General features: G+C 36.4%; 2 protein-coding genes across 3 annotated transcripts; both read left to right on the plus strand.

The window, feature by feature from the left end:
* Positions 1 to 5,371: 5,371 nt before the first annotated feature.
* Positions 5,372 to 10,374, plus strand: LOC131054991 (uncharacterized). Of its 2 annotated transcripts, XR_009108110.2 has the most exons (4): positions 5,372 to 6,278; positions 6,583 to 6,783; positions 6,891 to 10,131; positions 10,257 to 10,374. XR_009108110.2 is itself a non-coding variant. In XM_057989593.2 (3 exons), the coding sequence occupies exons 1-3, from the start codon at positions 6,206 to 6,208 to the stop codon at positions 7,208 to 7,210; spliced, it is 594 nt and encodes a 197-aa protein (XP_057845576.1). In that variant the 5' UTR covers positions 5,372 to 6,205; the 3' UTR covers positions 7,211 to 10,374. The 2 variants fall into 2 exon arrangements, 1 of the variants encoding a protein (XP_057845576.1); XM_057989593.2 differs by having other exon boundaries at positions 6,891 to 10,374.
* LOC131873944 (disease resistance protein At4g27190-like) lies at positions 8,595 to 9,170 on the plus strand. The gene has a single exon (XM_059217126.1). It carries the CDS (start codon positions 8,595 to 8,597, stop codon positions 9,168 to 9,170), a length of 576 nt encoding a protein of 191 aa, XP_059073109.1.
* Positions 10,375 to 24,885: the final 14,511 nt, after the last annotated feature.

Consider the following 24,885-nt stretch of genomic DNA (forward strand, 5'->3'; position numbering starts at 1 on the left):
TATTTGATTTTTTTGGCACTTTGCAGATATGTTTTCTCTATCATCTCACCTATTGTAGATGTCATCAAATATGCTGACACAGACTCTCCTAACCTTGGAGAGATATATGAGACTTTTTATAGCGTGATTCAAAAGATGAAGGAAGTAATTTTGGCTAAGGATCAGAATTTGGAGTTAAATGAGGAGTATGTTAAGCCCATGGTCATGTGGAGGGGGAACACTATGAACTCTCCACTTCATATGGTAGCCTATACACTAAATCCAAAATGGTATGAGCTAAAGCCTATAAGGTGTCTTCCTTGTGATAATGATGAGGTGAGATGTGGGTTTATGAAGGCCCTTCAAAAGATGTATTCACTTGAGGATGCTGGTAGATTTCATGAGCAATGGAATGACTTCTTAAATCTTGATGGTCCAAACTTCAACACACTAAGAGGATGAATAAAGCAGTTTTGGCATAAAATAACCCTATTGGATGGTGGCAATGGCATGGAGTAGATGCACTAGAGTTTAGGATGCTTATCATTCACTTACTTTCACAGGTTGCTAGTTCCTCTGCTATAGAGAAGAATTGGTCTACACATAGCTTTATCCACTCCATCAAGAGGAATAAGCTTACCTCTAGATGGGAAGAGAAGTTAGTGGCTATGCATAGTGCTTTGCGACTTAAGGATCATTAGACTACCTTGACTGACTGATTTTGAACTGCCCATTGTAGACTATACTCTGAACTGTCCTAATCTTATGAAGAAGCCTACTTCTAATTAATTCTATTGCTAGTTGTAACCTCCATTGGGCTTCACCTTCACTTCCACATTGCCAATTGTAACCTCCACTGGGCTTCACCTTCACTTCCGCATTAAAAGGTTGTAACCTCCCCTGGTTAACTTTCGCTTCCACATTGTCGAGTATCGACAGAGTCCAATGTTACAGTGGGATATTAATATTGAAGATGCCACCCAGATTGATGAGGAGGAACTAGAGGGATTTCTGTTGGATGATGCAACCTTTGAGGCTAAGGCTAACAGTGACAGTAACTCTGGATTTAATGAAGATTAGAGGTAGCAACAAACTTTCTTTGTTTTGCTTTAGTTTTGAGTCTTTGACTCTTTTGAGACTTTTGACATGTATGATACATTGAAACTTGCAAAGTTTGGGCATTTTGACATTGATATAATTATATGCATGGCATTGATAGTGATTTCAATTCATCAATGAATTATATTTATGTATGCATATGAATTTATGAATTTCAAGCTTCAACTCTCTTTTCAAGTCAATTGTTATGCATAATGTATATGATGATCGATGCTTAATGAATGATTTAAATTTTAAATTTAGATTTATTAATGTTGCATTGTTATCATATGATATTATGAATATATTTGAAAATTTCATATATATATATATATATATATATATATATATATATATATATATATATATATATATATATATATATATATATATATATATATATATATATATATATAATCCCCCCTACCATCCCCTCATCCCCTAAAATGGAAAAAAAACAATCCATCCTGAAAACTGTTTTCCGTCCCAGAAACTTGGGGTAACGTGGTTTTAAATTGACTTCATACAAGTTTGCACAATTTATTATTATCTTGATGTATAAATGTGTTTAATGTACTTCTATTCATACCTAGAAATTCCACTCATTAAAAAGAAAACAATTTTAGAAAAATTAAAAGGAAAACTAATTTGCATCAAATTCATCTAGGATGCCATGTTTGAGATTGATGTTTTTAATATTCTTGACATGAAGCCGATCTAATCAAAGAGGTCAACCTAAGAAAACACAACCTGTGTGATCCAACAATTTCTTCATGGTATTTTTAGTCCATACTTTTCAATAAATATCAAGGACAAGGTTGCATAATCTCCAACGATTCACAATCACCCAAAACAAATCCATGAGCTTTATATCATTTACGCATGTTGGGCCAATACCACATAGATCATGAGATTGATCCTACTCAACATAAATGCCACCTACAATAAATTTTACATCTATTATAATAATAAGATATTTTCCAAACTATTAACATAAATTTTTATACTATTAATGATTAAAATTTTTACATTGAAATTATTCTTTTATCATAATTTTTAAAATTACTTACCTTATTAGTTAATAGACTATTATTTGTGAGAAAGTTCCCACCAAAAAAAAATGTCTCATGCATCCTTCCATGGAACCGCTTAAATCACACACTAAGCTTTGACTTCTAGACTTAAAAATGTTGAACACTCAGAATTGAATGGACTGACATTTCTAAGCTTAATATGTTGCTTAGTATATATGATTTAAGGCTGGCCATGACCTAAATGATCCCTTTTTCAACATTGTAAGGCTTTATGTTCCTACTGGCAGCTATTCCGAACAAGAGCCCTTGAAAAATAACACATTTTCGTTTCTAATAACCACATGGATCTTGTCAAGTTGATGCTTGATTGTGCTGAGTCAATGACAAACGTGCTTAATGATGGTGCTGATTTAGGTTCCTATGCGTCTTCAAATGTGAAATCTCAATTTCATTATATGTCATGTTGGAACTCTTGATTTTATTTTCTAGGCTTTTAAAAAAAATGAAATTGGTGGTAGCTGAAAACAAAAATCTGTTATACTTTTCAATGAAATGTAATATCAATTTAGAATGTTTTCTCCGAACTTATTAGTAACAATATGCACTGTACAAAGGTGCAAATGTTGTTTCTTTTTTCCATCTGTTTTAAAATTAGCCTATCTAGGAAATAATCAAAATGTGGCCTATTTCATGCATGAACATGTTGTGATTGAATATAGTCATCTATTGGGTATTGTGTTTCTGAATGACCAACATAGGCTTATCGAAGAAGCAAAAGTTACACTGTAGGAACTAGGATTTGGTTATCCATAAAGAACAAAATAAATACCATACATGTATGTCTGAATGGCCTTAAGTCCCAGAGTTTCCCTGTCTTTTTTTCGTATTGCAACATTTTACTCAGTAAGATTACAGGGATCTTTAATATATGATGAGCATATCAAATATTAAGTAGAGTACGATACTAAAGTCAAAGAATGCTATGGTCCAATAGACAAGAGAGAAAAGGGACTTGGTTGGCCATGAGGGCATAAGTCAAAAACAAAATAAATGTCAAACGTCTATGTCTGAATGGCCTTACAGTCTGGGAGTTTTCTTGCTTTTGTTCATATTACAACATTCTGGTCAGCAACATTTGTTTATATACGATGAATTTATGAATACATCAAACATTTTAAATAAAAACATAGCAAAATTCAAAGAAATGTGACACTCATACAGACACCAGTCTTGGTTGGGGGCTAGCCCTGACTAGGGTGAGGGTGTGTTGTGCATTCATACGCACGAGATGATCACGCAGGGAGGGGTACGACTTGCCTGGGGGCCGATAACGCTATGGAAGGAGGGAAGGTCCGTTGACCCATACGTTTTATTGAGAGAAGGGGCCCATCATTGATCGAGATGCACGCCTCCTAGCCGACACATTCCGCGTTCAATCCCGTCCATGGTAGAAACGTTCCTGCCCAATGATGGGAATGAGTGACCAGGAGAGAGATCGATTGTTAATCCACATGAAGACCCTGCCCGATTAAATGTATCCCTTTTCCCCGACTACCCATCTGACCGACGATGACCTACTTCTCCATTCCGCTATTGAATGCTTATGACCCACTCTACCACAGATTTAGTGTTCCTTGCTCGCCCCCCGCTCTGTCCATTCCTGATTCCCCACCCGAACCTGGGATTGACTCTGTATCCGCATATCACGGTTCATCATTCGGAGGTAGGGTTCATCGGGGTGGGTGGGAGGAGATAGTAGCTAGAGATTTATTCTCTAGATTAGAGATTGATTCGGACTTTCAGTTTCGACGGACCTCTAGGTAGTATCCCTTATATACCGGCAACGTCTATCCAGTATGAAACTATTAATCATTTTTAATAATTAATTGATAAATAAACACTAGTTAAAGTTTAATTATTAATTAATTAAAAAATATGTTCAATAGTACAATATGGGTGCTGCATAGACAGAAGTCACACACTGAGGGGGTACGACTCCAACTTCCTTGGTTCTAAGGAAAGTATATACGGCATGCGTCAGGCAGGAAGAAGAATCTCCTCGCGATAGTGGAGCAATTTCTTTGTTGCTTATCCCCTCCTTTATGTACCTGTCAATCTATGAACCAAGGATTTTTAGGCTCGTAACCTATAACCGACGAACCATATGGACACGACTGGTGTGGGGCCTGGAAGTTCAGTCGGTTGATGTGCAATTTGGGGGAGGGGAGCCCAATACTAGAGAGAATGAGTTGGCCATGGACAGCTGAGGAGTCAGGAGTATGCGATTAGTGAGCCTGCTCCACTCCCTAGATGAACAACACACCCCGCCCGATGTTGTAGAGTATAGGCACTTGTTGGGAGATGATAAAGTGCTGAGGGTTGTCATCCCCCTCCTGGCATGGTGGACCTTGGAGGGGAGAGACTACTCTATAGCTGAGCTGAAAGGAAAGTATGGACTTGCCCTGGGGAACTAATCTATAGAGAACCTAGGGGACATTAATAGGCCCTGGAGATAACCGAGAGGACAGGAATAGCCCCCACCTTGTCACCGGAGGGAGGACAGGAATAGCCCCCACCCGGTTTTGGCTCCAAACACTACTCCCTTACTCTAGCAAGCTAATTAATTAAGGGCCATCCTGCTTCATCACCATCTTTGGGTCGGGAAACCAACAGAAAGACGTAATATAATGGGGCCCCCCTATAAAGCCCCTCCTATTCTAAAGGGCAATGTCCACTAACTGCCCCAAGGTTCCCTTGGGTATAGTCGGTACCCCTATCAAGCCGTGGGCAAGCTAAGAATGGGACCGGGTTGGTCCTCAATGCGTACGCCCATAGAATTGATAGGGGCCCTCCCCTCTAACGTGCTAGTGCCATCAACCGTATTATCCCTTTGGGCCTGGGTATAGCCAGACTTGCCAAATTAAACAAATGATAGCCGCCTAATATGGAGCTCAGCATAGAACTATCAAAGATGGATGTTTCCACTTCTACTTAGAGTCGCGCTCTATGCCTAAACAAAAATTAGATGGGAATCACCCTTTTTTCTATAATTCAGGATTGGGGGGGGCTACAATTCTATGACAGTTCTTCCTCGGATTCGATCCTCAACCTATTATCCTACCTTCCCACCTCATCGGCATTACTTTTTGAGGGGGGGTGAACAAACTATAGTATTAGTAGCCCACCCCGTGCTCAAAACTATATACGTAATATCCCCGAGGCCCAATACACCCCGGGGGTATTGAATAGGCCTGCCTCAATAAAAGGTAATTACATATCATAGTCAACAGAAGGCGCAAAACCCAGGTCCCTTTTGTCTGGTTCCAGATTCACCAGCAGCTAGAGAGACAGGAGAGGCATAAGAGACGGTTGAAGCGCTATATATATATTGAGTAGTTTACCAAGTGGTTGAAGCCATTGAAAAACCAATTCGAGAGCTAGTAGCCCGCTGGGTTGAATCTTAATAAGTTAATCCACCACAGAACCAATCATATTACGTCTATAATATACTGTGGAGCTTTGGACCTCGTTCTCTGATCCTCCATTTCGAAGGGAATCTTTAGAAGCTTTACAAGCGAGAACTTTCGAAGGGAATCTTCTCGTTCTATATCTACGGAGTAAACAACTTGGGAGTTCTGCATCCCTAGTCTTTGCTCTTTCTCGGTAAACTTCCTATGTCTCTATTATATACGTAATAGGTCTCGATCATCGACTGGTTCGACAACTAGCTAAGCTGCTGGATCTATAGATCAAAAGTGGTTGGTGGGGCCCTATCCATATCCGCGGGTTCAGTCGCTAGCACATACTCTCTCTGAACCGGAAGTGGTAAAGATTTCTTCTATCCGGTTCCCAAGAGCCAGCAGAGGAGTTGGCAGTCGATTGAAAGGGTAAACCTCTGTTCCACACACCAGGTCGAGAAGCGTGAAATCGGTTGAATGCCCTTTCCGTAGCCGGAGTAATTGGACATCAAGAGCAATCAGCCTTTATTCGCCGTCCCATCCCACCCAACTATTGAATTCGATTGTGATTGATGGGATAAGAAGAGCCAGTTTCCTTCCCATATGCCGTTCAGTCGTTACTCTGCAGGGTCATGAATGAATCAAAAAGCTATCCGAATCCTTCCCCTCCGTCCCAATCCGATCGATGGTCCAGCTGCCAGACATAAAGGTTGGTTCAATCCCTCCCGAGTGGATACTCAGGGGTAGGTTAGGAGTAACTAAAGTCTGAAGATAGTTAGTAGGTCCCTTCTACCATCTATCCGAGACTTGCGAGAATAGGAACGGCGGGACTATAGTTTCCCATCCGAATTATAGTCTATAATTCACCGCTCTTAGTGCTGTTTGTTCACCCAAAGCCTGCTAAGATTTACTAAAATAAAGTTATGTCAATGTTTGAATATGCTTTGGTTGTAGATGTGTGAATGATTTTGTGGTCAGAGTTTTACTGACATGGTGTGATGCATTTCCTGCAGGTCAAGATGAGAGTAGGACAATGGAACTTCATCCGGAAGAGTTTTACTTGTTGACAGTATTGAAATTTTTGGTTTGGGGTTTGAAAGATCTTATATCACACAAGAAAATTTGTTTCAAGATGGATATTGAACCTATGGTTGAAAGCTTTCTTATGACATATTGTGTATTTGGGGATAAAAACAGGGTTGTGCAGATCTTAGGTATGTTGCAGCTACCTTCCATGGTGATTGCCCACACATATTTACTGGCTATTAGGATCTTTTATCTGTGATTTAATGTTAGGGTTTCCTGCTATTGTAAAATGCAGGAATTTTTCTTAGCAATGCTGTCAAATTCACTCCAGATGGGGGCAGGCCGGAGCTCAAAGTAAGGTGTGAAGAGGTTGTGGAGAGTGCATCAATTAACTTGTGGCAACAGACATGTTTACAATCAGTAGCATCTTCACTTAAATTGCAGCACTCTGCAATGCTGCTTCAGGATGATGTAGGTATAAAATACAAGGTTGCTAATGTTCTCCTTTCTGTCAAGGATTTTGTTACAGATGAAGGAGAAAATACTAAATTCCTGAAACATTTATCAACTAATTTGCTTAAAAATGATATTCATAAAGTTTCATTATTGAATTGAAAGTTTTGTACATTTAGGTGCTGGTGACTGTTTTTCTCATACTTAAAAGGGCAATTTCCATTTTCGATGATTCAACCCTCCAAATAAATTATCCAAACTATATCTGATTATCTACATAACCATTACACCTCACCTCGTTGAAGTTGCAAGTGCTAGTTTAATTTTAAATATTTATAAATTACCATAATTCATTTTCAACTACAATTAACATATCTGGTTCATCTGTGCTTAATCTGATTAGGATAAAGTATATTTTGTTTACAATCAATTTTCATAAATGGGCATGGAATATGTCCTTCTATTTGGTCATTCCCTGAAGGACCTCAAATTCCCAGACGTGTAATGTGCAGATTCATTCCATGGAGTTTGGAGTGCATGTGCACCGTCCTCACAAAAGAACAGATAAGAAATTTGAGCGGTTTTGGGCAATCCTCTTAGAGTTTCTTTTCCGGATTCTTTCTTCACACACTTTGATAACTTCTTTTACGGATTTTATGCTGTTTAGCTTATTCGTTCTTAATGTTCACACAATGTATTTGCTTTCTCATACGGGACACGCACAGTGTATTTGCTTAAGTAGTTTCTCATCTGGTAGAAAAGCAATCCAGGGAATATTATTAAGTGAGATACTCTGGAGTCATGAGTAGCAACTAGCAAGTATGGGATTACTTGCAGGCGAAGATTTTAGTGTTATAAATGGTAGGATTCTCACTCTGAGAGAGTATACTAGATACGCTTGAGGCTTCTGTTATTGATAAAATTTAGTGCATTCGTCTAACCTATTTTATCAAGCCCATTCTCAATTCTCAGCTTTTACCAATCAGAGATGGCATCTATAGTTGGAGAAGCTGTAGCTGGAAAAGTTTGCGAGATGGCTGTTGAGATGGCTTTTCAACAGTTATCTAAACAGATAAGCCTTGTCATAAACTTCCAGGAGGACTTTGAATGGTTGAAGACCAAACTTAGATTTATGAAGGGCTTTCTCAACGATGCCGACTAACAGTGCAGACAAAAGGAGACCGTGAAGCAATGGGTGTAAGATGTTCGAGACATTGCCCTGCGTGCAGAGGACATATTTGAGTTATGTACTGTACAACCTCTTTACACTAGCAGATTTCTATCTCTTTCGACTGATAATCCCTTGCTTTTTCGTTACAAAATGACAAGAAAAATCAGAAAGGTCAAACATAGAATCAACTCCCTTGCTGAGGAGGAAGGCAGTTAAAGATAACTTATGACGTTTTGTCTGGAGAAGAAGCATCAAGCAGCACATTCCAAAGAGTAGACTGGAAGAGATCAAGTATTGTGCCAGTTGATTCACATCCAGTGGGTATAGGTAAGCTTGTTAGACAAGCCTGCAGTTTCTGTTATAGCCGTCGTTGGAATGGGCGGCCTAGGCAAGACTTACCTTCTGCAAAATGTCTACAATTTCACCAAAGACAGGTTTGAGAAATCCATCTGGCTTTCAATTTCGCAGTCATTTTCTATTTCCAAGTTGCAACATGACATAGCATCTCACTTAGATATAAAGGATAAAATTCATGGAGTGTCAGAACAAAGAGCGGAGGAATTGATTAATGCCCACTTGAAAGAAAAGAAAATTCTCATTGTTCTAGATGATGTATGGAAGCCCGTAAATGAGGACAATTTCATAGAGAGACTTGGTTTGACAATTGGGCATAACTTCAAACTTGTGATCACAACTAGAAACAAAGAAGTTTGCAGAAATGTGAAGGCAGAAATTTATGAGATGGAATGTTTGAGTGAAGAAGAAAGTTGGAAACTGTTTTGTATTTATGGGTTTCCAGAGTATGAGGGAAACAGAGCACCTGAGCACCTTCTGGATGTAGCTCGCAAGGTTGCAAAGGAATGTGGAAACCTGCCCTTGGCCATCAAGACAACTGCAGCATCTCTTGCAGGCGCCACACTCCCCAGGGAACGGAATTCCAAATTAAGGTAGATTAAAGAGGTATCTGCTCTCAATAAACCCATGGAAGTCCTGAAATTGAGCTATGATTGCTTGCCTGCACATCTTAGGGCTTGTTTTTCTTATCTCTCTTTCTTCCCCGAGGATGAGGAAATAGACTGTTACTACCTGGTAAATCTTTGGATAGGGGAAGGGTTCATTCCAGACGGGGAAGACCAGTGGGATATTGCATGAAATTATTTGTATAAGCTTGCCCATCTTTGTTTGGTTGAAGTCGTGGAAAAAGAAAGCAAATCAATATTTGAATGTGAAGATGGAGTCAAGAAATATTGCATAGTTCATGATTTGGCCGTGTATATATCCAAAGAAAATAATTGTGCTTTTGATATTGAGAAGGCTTTCACAAAACCCGTTTTTAGGAAAAATAGTGTTGATTGGTGTAGAGTTTCGTTGCCCAAGAAAAGTATAAGTGACAATGTCATGGCAGAAATCCTTCCTGCATCTTCTCCCAAATTTCTCCGGACATTATCATTTTATAACAATTACATAGAGAAAATTCCCTCAATTTTTTTAATGAAGATGGAAGTACTGCGGGTTCTTGACTCGAGCAGTACATGGATCAGTACATTGGCTGATTGTGTAGGAGATATGAAGTTTCTCAGAGTTATGAATTTATCGAGAAGAGGAATTTCGGAGGTACCACGGTGTGTTAGAAGGTTGAAGAGTCTTTGCTTTGTCGATGTTTCTGTTTGCCGCAGGCTAAAGAAGATACCAATGTGGATAGGTGAACTGAAATGTCTTCAGCATATCGATCTACTGCAAGTGTGGAGGGAGCAGATTTACAGTTTGCCACAGTGAATCTCAAATCTCACGTCTCTCGGGACGCTGAGATCTCAGTGGTTGCGCCTCTCTGTCGAAAATGATGGAGAGTCGATGTTAGAGGATGTTGGTACAGTGGGTGCTGTCAATATTCCGCTGTTAGTCAAGAGGCTAGGTAACATTTTATTTGAATTCATCTTCCGCCCAAATTGAAATTTAAAACATGCAAGTGAGCGGGAAAAAGGAAAATAAAGCTTTTACTTTCCACAGGAGCTGCTAAAGGTCAAATTCCAGATGCAGGTGCTTTTCTGAGAGCAGAGAAAAACTGTTGGGTTGAAATTATGAGATAGAGTAGATAGAGCGAGGCTTCATTGGTTTCAACAATGTGATGAACGATGTTTCCGAACCTAAGTTTTTTCAAGGTAAAAATAATATGAGATTTCTATTTTCATTGGGAGATTGTCATTTCCATTTTCATAATATTTCATTTGTAATTTTTTTATTTGGTTTTGTATTTGGTTTTGCAGGTCATGCATAAAAACAAAACAAAAAAAGTGTTGTATAATAACAGTAATTTTAATTTTCTCTTTCATAAAATAGGATTGAAATTTGTGATAAGCTACTTTCTTTTCAAAATTATGTACAGGAAAATGTAATAGTTTAAAACAGTGGATTTTTATGTGAAGCATTACTGTTTATCATATTTTTTTACTTTTATATTATCTCAAATCTTTGTAACCATTCATTTTTTAACCTATGCTTTTACTTTTTCTGCTCTGTAAGCTTGTATTTTTTTATCATTAAATTTACTGTGGGTTTTATTGTAAACTTTTAAATATGCCCCTAAAACTAAATTTGTAGATCATCACACGACACAGTAACAAAACTCTGCTATTTAAATACTATTCAAAAATAAAAATTTGATCAATGAATTTTTTTAAATAATTTAATTATAGAAAGAAATTTAGTGAATGTAAACATTAGAAACCGTGCAAGTTTATATTTGAAATCTTATTTTTTGATAGAATGTGCAAGAAATTGATTTTATACATATTTAATATCTAAGTTTTAAAACTAGCTTATATATATTTAATAGTATTAATATAAGAGCTAGTTTATTAAAGCTTAGAAATTTTTTGAGTAGTTTTTATAATATCTATATATATAAGTATTTTAATTTTTTTTTAAATTATATTGATTTGATTCATCTGTATAAATTTTTGTAATTCAAATATACAGTTATATTTAGATTTAATTAAAATTTAGTTGTTAGTAAATGAAATTAAATGTAGAGATAATTGGGTTTAATGTACATATGATTTCTTTAAATCATCTTACCCATAATTGCATTTCTTATTATTCAAAACATTTGGACAAATAATTTCGTTACTGATTTACAATGTAATTATATTTTTATTTCATATATTTGTAAATTAAGATTATACAATAATTACATTACAAATCAGTTAAGAAATTATTTGTGCAAAAGTTTTGAATAATTAAAAGAAATGTAATTATGAGTGAGATGATTCAAAGAAATCATATGTACAATATTAACATGATCATTAATATTAGTTATTTCAACATTTAATTTTATTAATTAATTTTTTTTTCCATGCCATTGTATAATCATTATTTTAATTCTATTTATTTTATTACAAACTTAAATTATTATATCTTTATAAAATATATTTAAAATACAATTTATAATACTATATACATATTAATCAAATGAAATTTTGACACAATATTAGATATATTTTGACAATATAATTATTAATAAGATATGATCTTATGTTATATAATTTATTATAAACCAAGTGATTGCATGCATGCCGAGGCGAGGAAGGATTGCAGGAGTGTTAGCTTTCGAAACTTACAAGCAAATGGGATTGTCATGTATAAAGCCAAATTCCACCATTTTTATCAGCGTCCAGCCTGCCCCTGCCACCATGGGAGATTTGGAACTTCCATCAAGGCATAAATGGCAAAAGAATTTTTGTCAGATTCAACTCAGATTATTTTTTTGACAAATAAATATATACAATTGAATTTTATTGTTTTAAGTGGTTTAATTTTTAATATATATAAACAATATTTTTTAATCTTAATTCAAAATAATTTATCATTTGAACTCTTCATAAGGTAGAAATGATGGTCTAATATCATAATGTGTTGAAATTGTTAATGAGAATACATAGACACATCTTTTAAATAGATGTATTAAAGGTATCTATGCTAGAATCATCTATATCATGGCATGCAAAATGTTAATTTAACATCTTTATTTTTATTTTTTGTATCATATAAATTATTATTATCCTTTGCAAATAAGGAATTATATCATATTCATTGAAATGTATATTATAAATTAAATTACTCCATTTATTGAACATTGTTGAAGCATTTAATTTTTTTTTAGATGCGCAATCAATATTTTAAAAGATAATTAATAAGACATTTCATATTTATCCATAAATGTAATGTCAATGCTATTTAAGGAGTAATAAAAATTTAATAAAATAATTATTTGATAATGTGTCCATTACATAAAATTGTTATATTTTTAAATATTTGAGTCTCTCTTTTTGAGCTTTCCTTTTGGAGAGTTGTTTCCATCTTTTCAATTTTTAATAACAATCATATTAAAGAATGGTGGTGAGATCTAGAAGTCATTCAAGGGCTTAACACATGATATATCTCCAAATATATCAATTGTTACCTTTGAAAGAGTTAATCCTTATTATTTATGGATTGTTATTACCCAAGCTAATTATAAGGGCAATTGATGTGTGTGTTCCCTTTGTATTGGTGAAATTGGAATTAAATTTGGAGATGCATCTTTAAACGGAATTCCAAATAAATCATCGAATTCAACTATTACATACGTTGGTGAATCTAGTAAAGCACTTCTAGGTTTGTATATTATATTTCAAATATATCCTAAAGCTCCATTTGAAAGACCTTCTATCTACATATAAGAGGTTAACATGATCCCTACATTCTTAGTAATTAATAATTTAACATCTAATTCATCATTTTGACCTCCTACTAGATTAATAATTTCTCTTCTTTGGTTGCTCTTATGGTTATTTACATTACAATTTGTTGCAAATAGATGATATATTATTATTCCCTACCTATTGGAAGTAATGCAACATTTGTTCTTGTCATCAATAATTTTTTAGGCATCGATCATTATTAAGTGGTTTCCCTATTTTCAATTTTTTTCATAACAATTAGATGAAAGTGGTGGAGAGGTCTTGATTTCATCCAAGGACTTAACACATGATATATCAACAAATTTAAAATATGTTATTTTTCTCGATCCTACATCAATTGTTGATTTGGAAAGAGATAATCCTTCTTATTTATGGATTGCTAGTGCCCAAGAAAATTGTAAGGGCTTGATTGACATTTCCATCCCCTTTGTATTGGTAAAATTTAAATTAAATTTGGAGATGCATTTACAAATGGAATTTTAGACTAATTGTCAAATTTGATTATAACATATATTGGTAGACTTGATGGAGCCTTTCCAAGTTTGCATATGATATTCTGAATATATCCTAAATCGCCATTTATGGGACCTACTTCTTGTTGGAAACAATGTTATCATTAATGTCAACTTAATGTTTGACAATATGTATTGTCCTTGCTGATTTTTGAGCAGTTGTGTGGTTGGCCATTAATGTTGGTCACATGAGTTACTAATGATGTTGCTAATTTTATTGATGTTGCTGGTGATGATGTGGAGATTGATGTTGGTATGCAGAGTTTGTGTTGCTATGGTGTTGATGAGAAAGATGTTTTGCAGTAAAGATGGTTAATGGTTGTTGTTGTGGATGTCCACCTCTTTTGGTGTCTGATGTCTATGCTCTAAGATGTTGCTTTGTTGTTAGCAACGCTATTGTGATGATATAATGAAGATATCTTTTGGATGGAGACTGATCATGATGGGTGAGGATGTGTTCTCATTGGTCCTGACAATCTTACTTAGGTTATTGATGTTTCTGGAAGGTTTTGCAATTTTTTGAGATTGAATATGTAGGAAAGAGTGTTTAATATCTAACTCGAAGAATGCTCTGCATTCCTCCACTGTTAAGAGTTTGTTCTTGCAAATCTGGATGTAATGTTGGTGTTTTGTGGACATTGTACTATTATCTTTTTAGGTTCCTATTGTTGCAACTAAGGTTGTTTGTGATGGTTGTTTGCTAACAATTTGGCTATCTATCAGAAGTGGTTTGACTGGTTTGGAAAATGCTATGCATTTCTGTACCTTGATGTTTTAAGTGTCGTGACTTAGATGATATACTTATAATGTTTGTGTGTTGTCTCAATTCTAGTTTCAAGTAATGACATGTTCTGCAAGAAAGGTATTTAATGTTTTGTTCAGGACTGTGTTTCTTGAAAAATCTGGTGTTGAAGTGTTTTGTATCCGTTTGGGTTGTACCAACTTGTATTGATGTGATAGGAAGAAATATTTGTTTATAAGTGTTATTGTATGTTCTATAAATTTTCGTATGTGCTCTGCATGATATTGGATGATCTGTTTGGTGCTCCATTGTGTCTGATGTTGTGTTTTTGGGTAACTGTGGTCATTTGGCTAATAGAAGTTTATTTTTTTGACTTGTGCTTAAGTATTGATAATATGTGCCAATGTTGGAGAAGGTTTCGTGTTGTGTTTGGGTCTCACCTATGGCATTTGGGGATCCACAGTGAGTTATTTTAGTTGGATTAGGATAATAAGTTTTGAGTCGACCGGTTGTGTGCTACATGATTTATCCACACGTTACCTTGTTGCCGACCTTGAATGATGTGCATGAGTGTGTATATGGTTTGAGACTACTTATAAATATTTAATATGACGTATTTAGGTCCTCTTTATCTCTTAGATTTGACCACAATCACTGCAACTGTGTTTGGTGGCAAACTTGATAGGACCTATGCCTGTCCCTTATTTTAGCCAACCTAGTTGATGTTTGCAAAGATGATGATGGGATAAATAGAAGATCAAATCGGTGAGATGGTGTATCTTCGATTGAAATTATGTGTGGGGAAGATGATGTGTGAATTATTTCATGATCAAATCAATTACAAAGTGTTATGATGCGAAGACAGTGAAAGTGGTGGTGATTCTTGTTGGAGTTTGTTGTTTGTAATAAAGATTCAAGGACAACTTAACAGTTGGAGAATGACTTTGTTTTTTTTACTTAGAATATTTGGATGTTCATGTATCTTTCCCTGGAGTAATGAGCTTTAGCCAACAAGTCCTTTGTATCTTGCCCTATGATAGTGTATCTCAAATCACAAGGCTTATAGTTGGTAGTATGCTTCCTTGATAGTGTTTGCCTAAGATAGTTTGTAATGATTTCATATGTATATTGTGAGTTGACTCTCACCATGGTTTTCCCTGTTTAGGGGTTTTCACATAAATTTGGTGTTCTTTTGTGCATTGTGCTTTGTGGTTTCTTGTTTCATTGTTGTTGATCATGTTTTGAATTTTAAAAGATTAAAGTTAAAGTGTTTTAAGGTTTGAACTTATTCACTCCCCTCTCATTCCTAAAGTTTGTTCAACAATTAGTATCAAAGCTGACTTCCTCTAGAAGAAGCTTAACTGCTTGAGGAAGATTTGGCACAAAAAGGATCCTACAGGATTCCCAAGTTTTATGGGACAAACTACTCTTTCTAGAAGATGAGGATGATATCATACTTGAAGTATATGGATTATGGAACTTGGGACTCCATTGTGGATAGTTACACTAAGCCCTATCATCCTATCTCTACTCCAAATGAATTCAAGGCACATGTGAATAATGTAAAGACTAGGAATTCAATTACAAGTGGACTTTCAGATACTGAACTTTTGAAGTTGATGGATTGCAAATATAACAAGGCATTTTGGGCGAATCTTTACAACATATATGAAGGAGACAAGAAGATAAAGCAAGTCAATTTGCAAAATTAAAAGAACAAATTTGAGAACCTGAGGATGTCTGAGGATGAAACTATCGATATCTATATGCACTGAGTAACTGTAATCATAGGTGTTGGTGGAGAAATGAAAGATGATGAAGTTGTGAGAAAGGTACTCCAGACTCATCCTAAATAATTTATTCCCAAGGTGTCAGCCATTGAAGAAAGTCAAGTTTTGGATAACTATACTATGAATCAATTGTATGGATCTTTGTTTTCTTATGAGATGAGGAATGTTGAGCAACCTAATTTGAGGAAGGAAGTTTCATTCAAAACAAGCAAGAAGGAAGATGATGTCAATCTCCATATGACAATCCTGATGATGCAAAAGTAAACTTTTTAAGAAGATTGAAGAAGGGTACTGGAATATACAAAGGTAAGTTACCTCTGAAATGTTTCAATTGTGGTAGGAAATGCCATTTTGCTACTAGACGTCCCTATAGAGAAGAAATAAATAGAAGAAGAGATGATAAAGGTAAGAAGATAAATGAGAGAGAAGATAATCCTAAGAAAATTTCTTACTCCAAAGATAGTAGCCATTCATTTGAAGATGAAGATGACAATGACTCTAGTTAAGAGACTTTGTTAATGGTTATGCTTGATAATGATGAGGAAATAAATTTATGACAACCTATTGAGAGCAAGAAAATATCTCTGATTGTGTGGTCTTCTTTGCATGCTAAAGAAGAATCGAATGCTTGTGTGATTGACAACAATTGCTCAAATCATATAACTAGTGATAGAAGGACATTCATCAACCTTGAGGAGGAGAACGGAGGATCAGTTGAGTTTGGTGGTGTGGAGTTTGCTCAAGTCTATGGTAAAGGGACAATATCCATTGATGGAAAGATCAAGACAAAATATGTTTTGTATGTTAAGGGGTTTGAGACACAATCTTCTCAGTGTTAGTCAAATGTGCAGTAAAGGGTATAGACTTACTTTTGATGATAAAGGCTATGAGATCAAAAAGGGAAACTCTCAAAGAGTGATTGCAGAAGAAACAAGAATTGATGGAAATATGTACTGCCTAAAGGAAGCTAAAGATAGTAGTTGTTTGATTGCTTAAGGTGGTGAGAGTTGGCTGTGGCATAAGAGGCTAGGACACATAAATTTTGATAACATGGTTAAGATTAGTTTTACACAAGCTATAAAAGGCTTACCAAAGATTACCAAGCCTACTAACACTTTATGCAAGGAATATCACCTGGGGAAACATACAAGGACAAGATTCAAGAGTAAGATGTTTTCTACTTCAAAACCCTGGGAGTTGGTGCATACTAATCTATGCGGACCTAATGGAAAAGGAGCACTCAATGGTGGAAGTTATCTTAAGTTACTTTTTGATGATTATACAAGAATGACATGGGTTACGTTTCTAAGAGAAAAATTGGAAGCTTTGGATATATTGAAGTCTTTGGTTGAGAATCAAATGGATACTAAGATTGAAAATGCTTAAAGTTTGATAGAGGAGGAGAATTTACATCAAATGAGTTTGAAATGTTTTCTGAAGAACATGGTATTAGGAGATATTTGTCTACTCTTAATATAGCATGACAGAATGAAGTTGTTGAAAGAAAGAATAATTTCTAGGACAATGTTGAAGGATTCAAATCTACTTAATGTATATTGGAAGCAAGCTATGCAACAATTTTGTAGGTCGATAATTTTTTATAGATTTATTTTAAAAAATTAATCAAAATTATGGTAGGTTGATAAAGTTTTTTTAACCAATTTTATACATCAATAGAGACAGTACTATGCAGTAGACTTGTACATGTGCAAGTACTACTAATGTCAACTACCTTTTACATGTGCATAGAATACAAGAAATAAAATTCTATCAAAAGATTTTGGTGGCATCAAGAATATTCTAACAAATTTTGGAATATTCTGACCAATAAAAGACTAACACTTTTTTTGGCAATAGGGAATATTTATTTTTGGACCCTTTTTTTTATTTTGACGTGCATGTGATTTTTTGGCCATAACTTGGTCATACAAAGTTGAAATTGTGCCAACAAGATATTGTCAGAAAATTGGTTTCGATGCTGATCTAATGGTGTAGGTTTAGATTATTGATTCTACTCCAATTTTTTGTACTAGTCTTGTGAAGTCAATTGTTATTTTTTCACTTTTTGGGCCATATCTTACACATCTGAACTTCATCTTTTGCAAATGAGTAAGCATTGGAAAGGTGGTTTAGTAATCTATGATCCAAATATGTTGTTATTCTTTCTATTTTTTCTTCAAGTATTTTTAATTCAGTTTTTTGTGTTTTCACTTTATGGTTGATTACTTGGTTGTTTTCGCTTCTAGAAACTTTTTGTTTGCGTTGGATGAATTCCCTCAGGATGTTCTACATGTATTTCTAGCACTTTTCCTTATTGGGCATTTTGTGTATCCTTTCCATGCACTTATTTATTTGTAGGTGCATTGACATTAAGTGCAACTCTTGTGTATGGTTTTTGGGGAATTTTACACATTCTATTGTGCCTTGTTTTGTATGTGCATTGTATTATAAATTGCCATAGGTTGTGTAGTGCCTTTCGTTTTTCCGTCACACCTTTGTTTGATGAGCATCCCTTCATGATGACATTGAATCCTAGGGATTCTTGTCCCATGCATGTGTGTATTCATTGCATACCCTTTTTCAATTGCAGGTTTCCATGTACACTTTCAAATGTTTATTCTCCTTCATGCACTACTTGGTTCAACACACAGTTTTAGGGACCTATCCCCTATTTCCATTGCCAACGTTATGGGGGGGTTTCTACTATTGGTGCTAATGCTTCTTTTATTTTGCTTTGGAGTGAGATATGTATTAAGTATTTGTTCCTCTTCAAACTATCTGGATGTAGGTGTTGTATTTTGGTGAGATGGAGCTTTTACCATACATAAACTCTTACATTCCAAATTCGTGGATGTGACTTGTAATGGTGAAAAAAATAGGGTTAGGGTTAAATTAAGATAATAAAACCACTAACAAGCCTAACTAACCATTACATTGAGGAGGATAGGAATCTAATAGATCTAGATTCTGATCAGATTCCAAGCCTCCTAGATGGGGCTCTATCCTCCTTAAATTGAATTGAATTGAATTGTCAAAGATTAGGGTAAGATAGTGAATTATTGAAGTGATTTGATAGAAACAGTGAGCTACAGATATCGTACGGAGCCACCAACTTGGACATAAGAAAAAGAAGATGATTCAGATATGTTCCTAGAAGTTCAACTTGATTTTTCAGGATGAGGTAGTATCAATTCGTCATGGTCCTCTGAATTTCTTGTGGTCAAAAGATGAAATTTTTCATCTTTGCAATTCTTGTTGATTGATGCAGCCATAACTGGTGAAAACCCTCAAAAGAGTCAACCGACTTATGCAGCGAGAGAGACACAATGCAAACAGCAATAAAACATAATAAATTCATATAAATAGATCATATTCAATCCATAGAAATTCCGACAATCATCCGGTAATCATCAAATTATCATCAAGGAACATCTAATAGTTAACTAGTTACATGCAGGCTTCAAGCCAAATACAATCCAACTGGGACCCTAAGAATCAACCGGATCACAACATACGAATCTCAATCCTTATTCTCAGTTCTACTTCCTCTGTCCCTACAAATGATTACATAACATCATATTTATACCCACCGGAACATATCCGGGTTAGCCTCAAAAGATTACATTCACCAATGCAGGAAAATGAAATGTGTAATTAGGTCGGCCCTAAGATTTAAGAAATCTTTCTAGAAAATACCAAGTGATGCGGATCAATAGGAAGGTCGGCCACACACCAAGGAATGTCAGACAAGACCCAAGATGAATCCACATGTGAAGAATCGCACCGATAATGAAGGAAAACCAACCGATAAGCACAAGAACTGTCCCAGGAACCCAGAAACAGCCAACCGGAAGCGATAACTGATTGGAGAAGAACCCAAATGAACTAGAAATCTGGAATCAACCACAAGAAACCGCCAGGAAACTGCCAACAAGATCTACCATGAAGAACAAGCAACTAGCGGTACATACCGATAAGAATACTGAAAGACTAAGAAAGAATGAAACAATAATGATATACCTTTAATGAAGTTTTGATGGTCTCCACCAAGGAATTAGGGTTTCATGTAGATTATCTTCATAAAACATAGAACATGAATGTCATCTCCAATGCTTGGATCTTGACTTCACTTTTGCTCCAATGCTTGATATGAGATTGATTGCTTTTTCACTTGAATTTGCTAGTGTAATTGAGATCTTGAATTTATTCGATTTTAAATGAGAGGGGTAGACCTCCTTTTATACTTGCCTGTCAAAAACTAAATTAAATTCCCACCCTAAGCTGACACGGGATCTAATTTTCTACTCTCATAATATGACCATTGAGAGGGGCCAATTTGGGGCCCAATTGAAGAGCCCAAGGCATATATGCCCTGGTCCTAATTAGGCCTAGGGCGTGGGCGCCATGGTCCTGAAAGTCACAATCTTAGTCAAGAGGGTCAGACTGGTGAAAAGGTGACATGAATGAAGGGTATGAGCATAATCAATTCTCTAGCTAGGCCCTAGAAGATAAAACACCAAAGTGAGGACAAAATTGTAAGCGAGTACAATTTAGGACACTACATGACTTATCCTCAATTGATATGTTCTTTAGACTATTAGCAACTATATTTTCGACTAGTAGTTTACTCTTACATGGTTGAGTAGTGTCATTGGGGTCACTCATGCAAATTCATGTGTCATCTATATCTTCAATTGACAAATGTTTTGTTTTTGTTTTCCATTTGTTCATTGTTTGAGTAGGTCGTTCGGGGACACTTGTGCAAATTTTTGTCTTCTTGATCTTGGTCATCATCTTAGGTTTAGAGGAGTTTCCTCATTCAACACTATAGTAGTATTCATTTGACAATTGTTGACAACTTTATTGTGATTTGGGGATGTTTTTCATGTTCCTATTATTTTGGGACATTAATTTGGAGGCTTCTTAGTCCTTCATTCTCTTTTTCTCTCTTTTGGAGTGTTTTCTCTAATTGGGTTTTTCTCCTTTTCTCTAGTTTTAAGAGATCCTTTTTGTACATAGGTACCTCATCAAGCCTTCAATTGCCGAGACTATTCTTGCATTTCATGCATTTAGAAGTTTTATTAAAATTCTCCCAAAGTTTCACTTAGGAGAGTGTAGCGTCCTAAAATTGCGACACTTGCAATTTCGACTGCATTTCGGTCTTCACAATGGCGACGCAACACGCAACCTAAATGGAGACCCTGAAACTTGATTATGACACCAAAGACTACATTTTCTTGCACCCTGGCCTGAACCTCCTTTGCACCCTGTTGTCCCGGGAGGTGGGACCAGAGCGCCCAGCGCCCTGGTCTTGTAGGACCAGGGCGCCCAACGCCCTAGTCCCCCAGGACCATGGCGCCCAGCACCCTGGTCCCTGGGTCCTATTTTGGGCCCGGTCTCTTTTGGACTTCGGGTCTTTATGTTTGCAAATTGGAAAATTATCTTTCCTGGTCGGCCTAAGGTCGGGAAAATCAGTCTATTAACCCTAATTGACAAGTATATAAACTACATTTTCCTCTTTCATTGGATATGATGGAAAAAGCGTGGAAACTATACTCAAGCATTCAAGCATTCAAGCATTCTTTCAAGCAATTGATCATTCTAAGTCGCCATTCAAGGCTAAGTGTTGCATTCAAGACAAGGATTCAACCATTGAAGAGGAGATCACTTACTACATGCTACATACAACATACAACATACAACAAACAACAACATCTATACCTTCGCACATAAGGATACAAACATCCTTACAACAAGGTATTAGTACTTGTTTTACATTACATTTACAACATTTCTCATTTCTTGGTTAATTCCAAAACCGGGGTTTGACCTAAAGGCAAACCCCTAATCCCTAACCCCCCAATCATCTTCGCTTTTCTGTGTGTAGGTTGCAGGTACGCGGCTGAAATTGAAGATCTGGAATCCTTGTGCAGAGACGAACAGATCCCCCTTCGTTTCGCGGATTTTTCTGAGGACCGTGGCGCTCGGGCGCCATCGTCCCGACAACTTTTGCTCAAATTTGCAGGACAGCGCCGTATCGACATTTTACTGCTAATTCCAGGTCCGCAGCTTCATCCTATATCCCTATCTCAGTTTATAAGCGAATCTTTGTCACTTTCTATGCATGCTTAGCTTAATTCTTCTATCAACATTCTTTGCAAAAGAGGGTAGCCTTGCTTTCTTAACCCTTGAAACGCATTTAGCATCCAATCTTGCATTGTGTGGGATTGGATCTTGTGGGTTTCAACCCCTCTTTTGAATGTAAAGTCCCTCCTAAGTGAAAACCATCAACTGTAGAGTGACTCTCCCTTCTCTCTCCTTGGAGTTGGAAGAGGGGAGAGCAACTAGGGTTCGATCGCGATTTTCCGCTTTACAGAGAGTGATAAAGCATTCTATCTAGATTTATCCTTTTTTAGCTTAAGTTCACTTAGTTATTCTTTAGTTGAGCTTTATTTAGCTCCTTCATGCTTTTTTTAGTTCTCCTAATTTTAGATTAGGGCTTCTCTTTCTTTCTATAAAGCAAGTAATTATGGATTGTTTTAGTCATTCTATAATCTTTGCTTTTGAGGAATATACCATATTTTTCTTGCTACTCTTATTTGTGGAAGGTGTTCTTGTTTGTTGCTAAATGTTGTAATCTTGTGTTGCAAAATTCAACATATGTCACATTAAAGATATCGTTCTTTCCTTTATCTATTGTTCACATGCCTTTCCAAGTGCCTATACCCATCCCATCATTAATAACATCAAGCCTTGCCTAGATACTAGTATCTACTAGTTCTTAAAACCATATTGGGGTAGAGGCCTTCCTCATGATAAAAATACATAATTTTTATCTAGCCAATAGGAGCTACCTCACCTCTATCATTTGTCTTTTCTAGGGACAATTTTTTTGTACCCTCATGATTATCTCCAATCTATACACTTTGCCAGTTATCATTTGTGATATCTTACTTATTCGCCGAGAGGCGATCTACAATGGGATTCAAGTTGTCCGTAAACAAAAATGCCTTTTTAAAAAAAATTGACATGCTGATTTGGCAGTATAGTGATGCTGGTGGTGGAAGAGTGGGTAGAAACGTTACACAATCGTAGCAGAATATAATCCATTTACCATGTTGAAGCTATATATAGCCAGAAGGAAAGATAAATGGACTAGCCTATGTTGTCTACCAAAAATAAATTGACTACATCTAACTGCCAATAAAGAAGAGGTGATAGAAGTATGAAAAATGCAAGGTGATTAATGCATGAGGTGAGTAAGGCTTAAGGTGAGTTGGCAGAGTACAATGGGACTGGTGGAAGACGCGAATAAAATCTGTCAAAACCGTTATAGAAGAGTGCACATTAATTTGTCAGAAGAGTGGACGCCAAGGAAAGAGTCGTGGCCGATGTTGTTCATAACGACTGCATCTTTCTCTCGATCCCCCAATATAGAGGTAGGGCCGGTTCCTTTTGTCTATAAAAAAGCACTTAGAAAAGAAGCGACAACCATAGAGAGTATGATGGTCTAAGATCTTTCTTCTCCTGCTCGAGAAGATGAACTAGAGGTTGAATCAATGGGCCTAGGCGGAGCGCCAGAGCTGAGCTACCATATTGAAGAGGCATACAGTGATTCTGTCAATCAATCATGGGATGTGAAATCTATTTGGTAGGACGCTGATAGTGCTTGGCCGACGGAGAGGGCGGGATAGCCCCCTCTGACTAGTGAGGACATTTAATGGAGGATGTAGTTCCATGCGTACTCTTATGTTGGTTAGAGTGTACCTGTTTTGGGAGGTGTCAAACATTCGGAACTACCCGAAGAGGAGTTAGTAGCAGGAGTGAAGAGGAGAGAGAACCACTTAGGTGGGAGGATTGATCGTATTTCATCCTTCGTTCCCCATAGCAATTGGAGATTGAGGAGAACTAGATTTGATGACTTATTGAGGGGGGAAACATAGTAGGAGCGTGCTATTGGAGGCATGGTAACATAGGTTAGGGAGGCCTACATTGATTGTGTACAAATGGAATACGGGTCCAAAGGCGGGGTCGGGGGAGGTTGAGCTAATGGAGATATTGACTCCTCTGACATTGGCATACCATTTTATTGCCAACGATTACTGCAAAAATGATATTCTCAACAACGAACTGTTTTGGTTGCTCTGCTTGCTTTGCTAGTGCCAAATCCCACTCGAGTTGATGAGGAGGTTTGCAGCAGGTGTTCTGGTTGTATTCCTCAAGTCCACTGTGAAAGAAAATGGAGAAACCTTTTAATATATTTTGAAGAATCCGACCGTGGCACTTGTGAGGCTTGAGCCACCTCAGTATAAGGTGCTTCCTGATGTTGTTCCACCTGAAGCTGTGATACATCACAAACCCCAAATCATTCTAGTAAATGGGATGGATGGATCAACGACCGAACCCCAAATCGTTCTGGTAAATGGGATGGATGGATCAACGACTGATTCTGCAGTCTGAACCGTTACAGATCATTTTGTTTTTTTGTTTGGAAATTGTGCATAATATTATAACTGTTCGTAAACAACAACTAATAACTTCTGTGTTAAATTTATCAAATTTGTTCCCTATTTTTGAAATTTTATGTTAAATTTTGTATACCATCATAGTCCTTAATAGTTTTATAATGTTGCTATCAACAATAATAAAAGTGATGTTTGGCTATTTGACATATAAAAGTTTGAAATGTTGTGTTATTAATCAATGTTTTCCTTTTTTTCTACTTTTGATAAATGATATGTTAAGTGTTCATTGCTGGCATAACCATACAATTTTAGGGGTCGCCACCCACTACCTGCAAGTGATACATATTCAATTCCACATGGCTAGCAGAACGATATCATTATAGGAGCCACCACCAAATTCGAACGTTGCCTATTTTTG

The sequence above is a fragment of the Cryptomeria japonica genome, chromosome 3 (genome assembly GCF_030272615.1).
Source record: "Cryptomeria japonica chromosome 3, Sugi_1.0, whole genome shotgun sequence".
In the NCBI taxonomy this organism is placed as follows: domain Eukaryota; kingdom Viridiplantae; phylum Streptophyta; class Pinopsida; order Cupressales; family Cupressaceae; genus Cryptomeria; species Cryptomeria japonica.

Excerpts from the sequence above, each read along its gene's own strand:
- LOC131054991 (XM_057989593.2), top strand. The coding sequence starts at position 6,206 with ATGAATCAAAAAGCTATCCGAATCCTTCCCCTCCGTCCCAATCCGATC. Across the intron at positions 6,279-6,582 it reads TCCAGCTGCCAGACATAAAG|GTCAAGATGAGAGTAGGACA; the intron begins GTTGGTTCAATC and ends CATTTCCTGCAG. Across the intron at positions 6,784-6,890 it reads CAGGGTTGTGCAGATCTTAG|GAATTTTTCTTAGCAATGCT; the intron begins GTATGTTGCAGC and ends TGTAAAATGCAG.
- LOC131873944 (XM_059217126.1), top strand. The coding sequence starts at position 8,595 with ATGGGCGGCCTAGGCAAGACTTACCTTCTGCAAAATGTCTACAATTTC.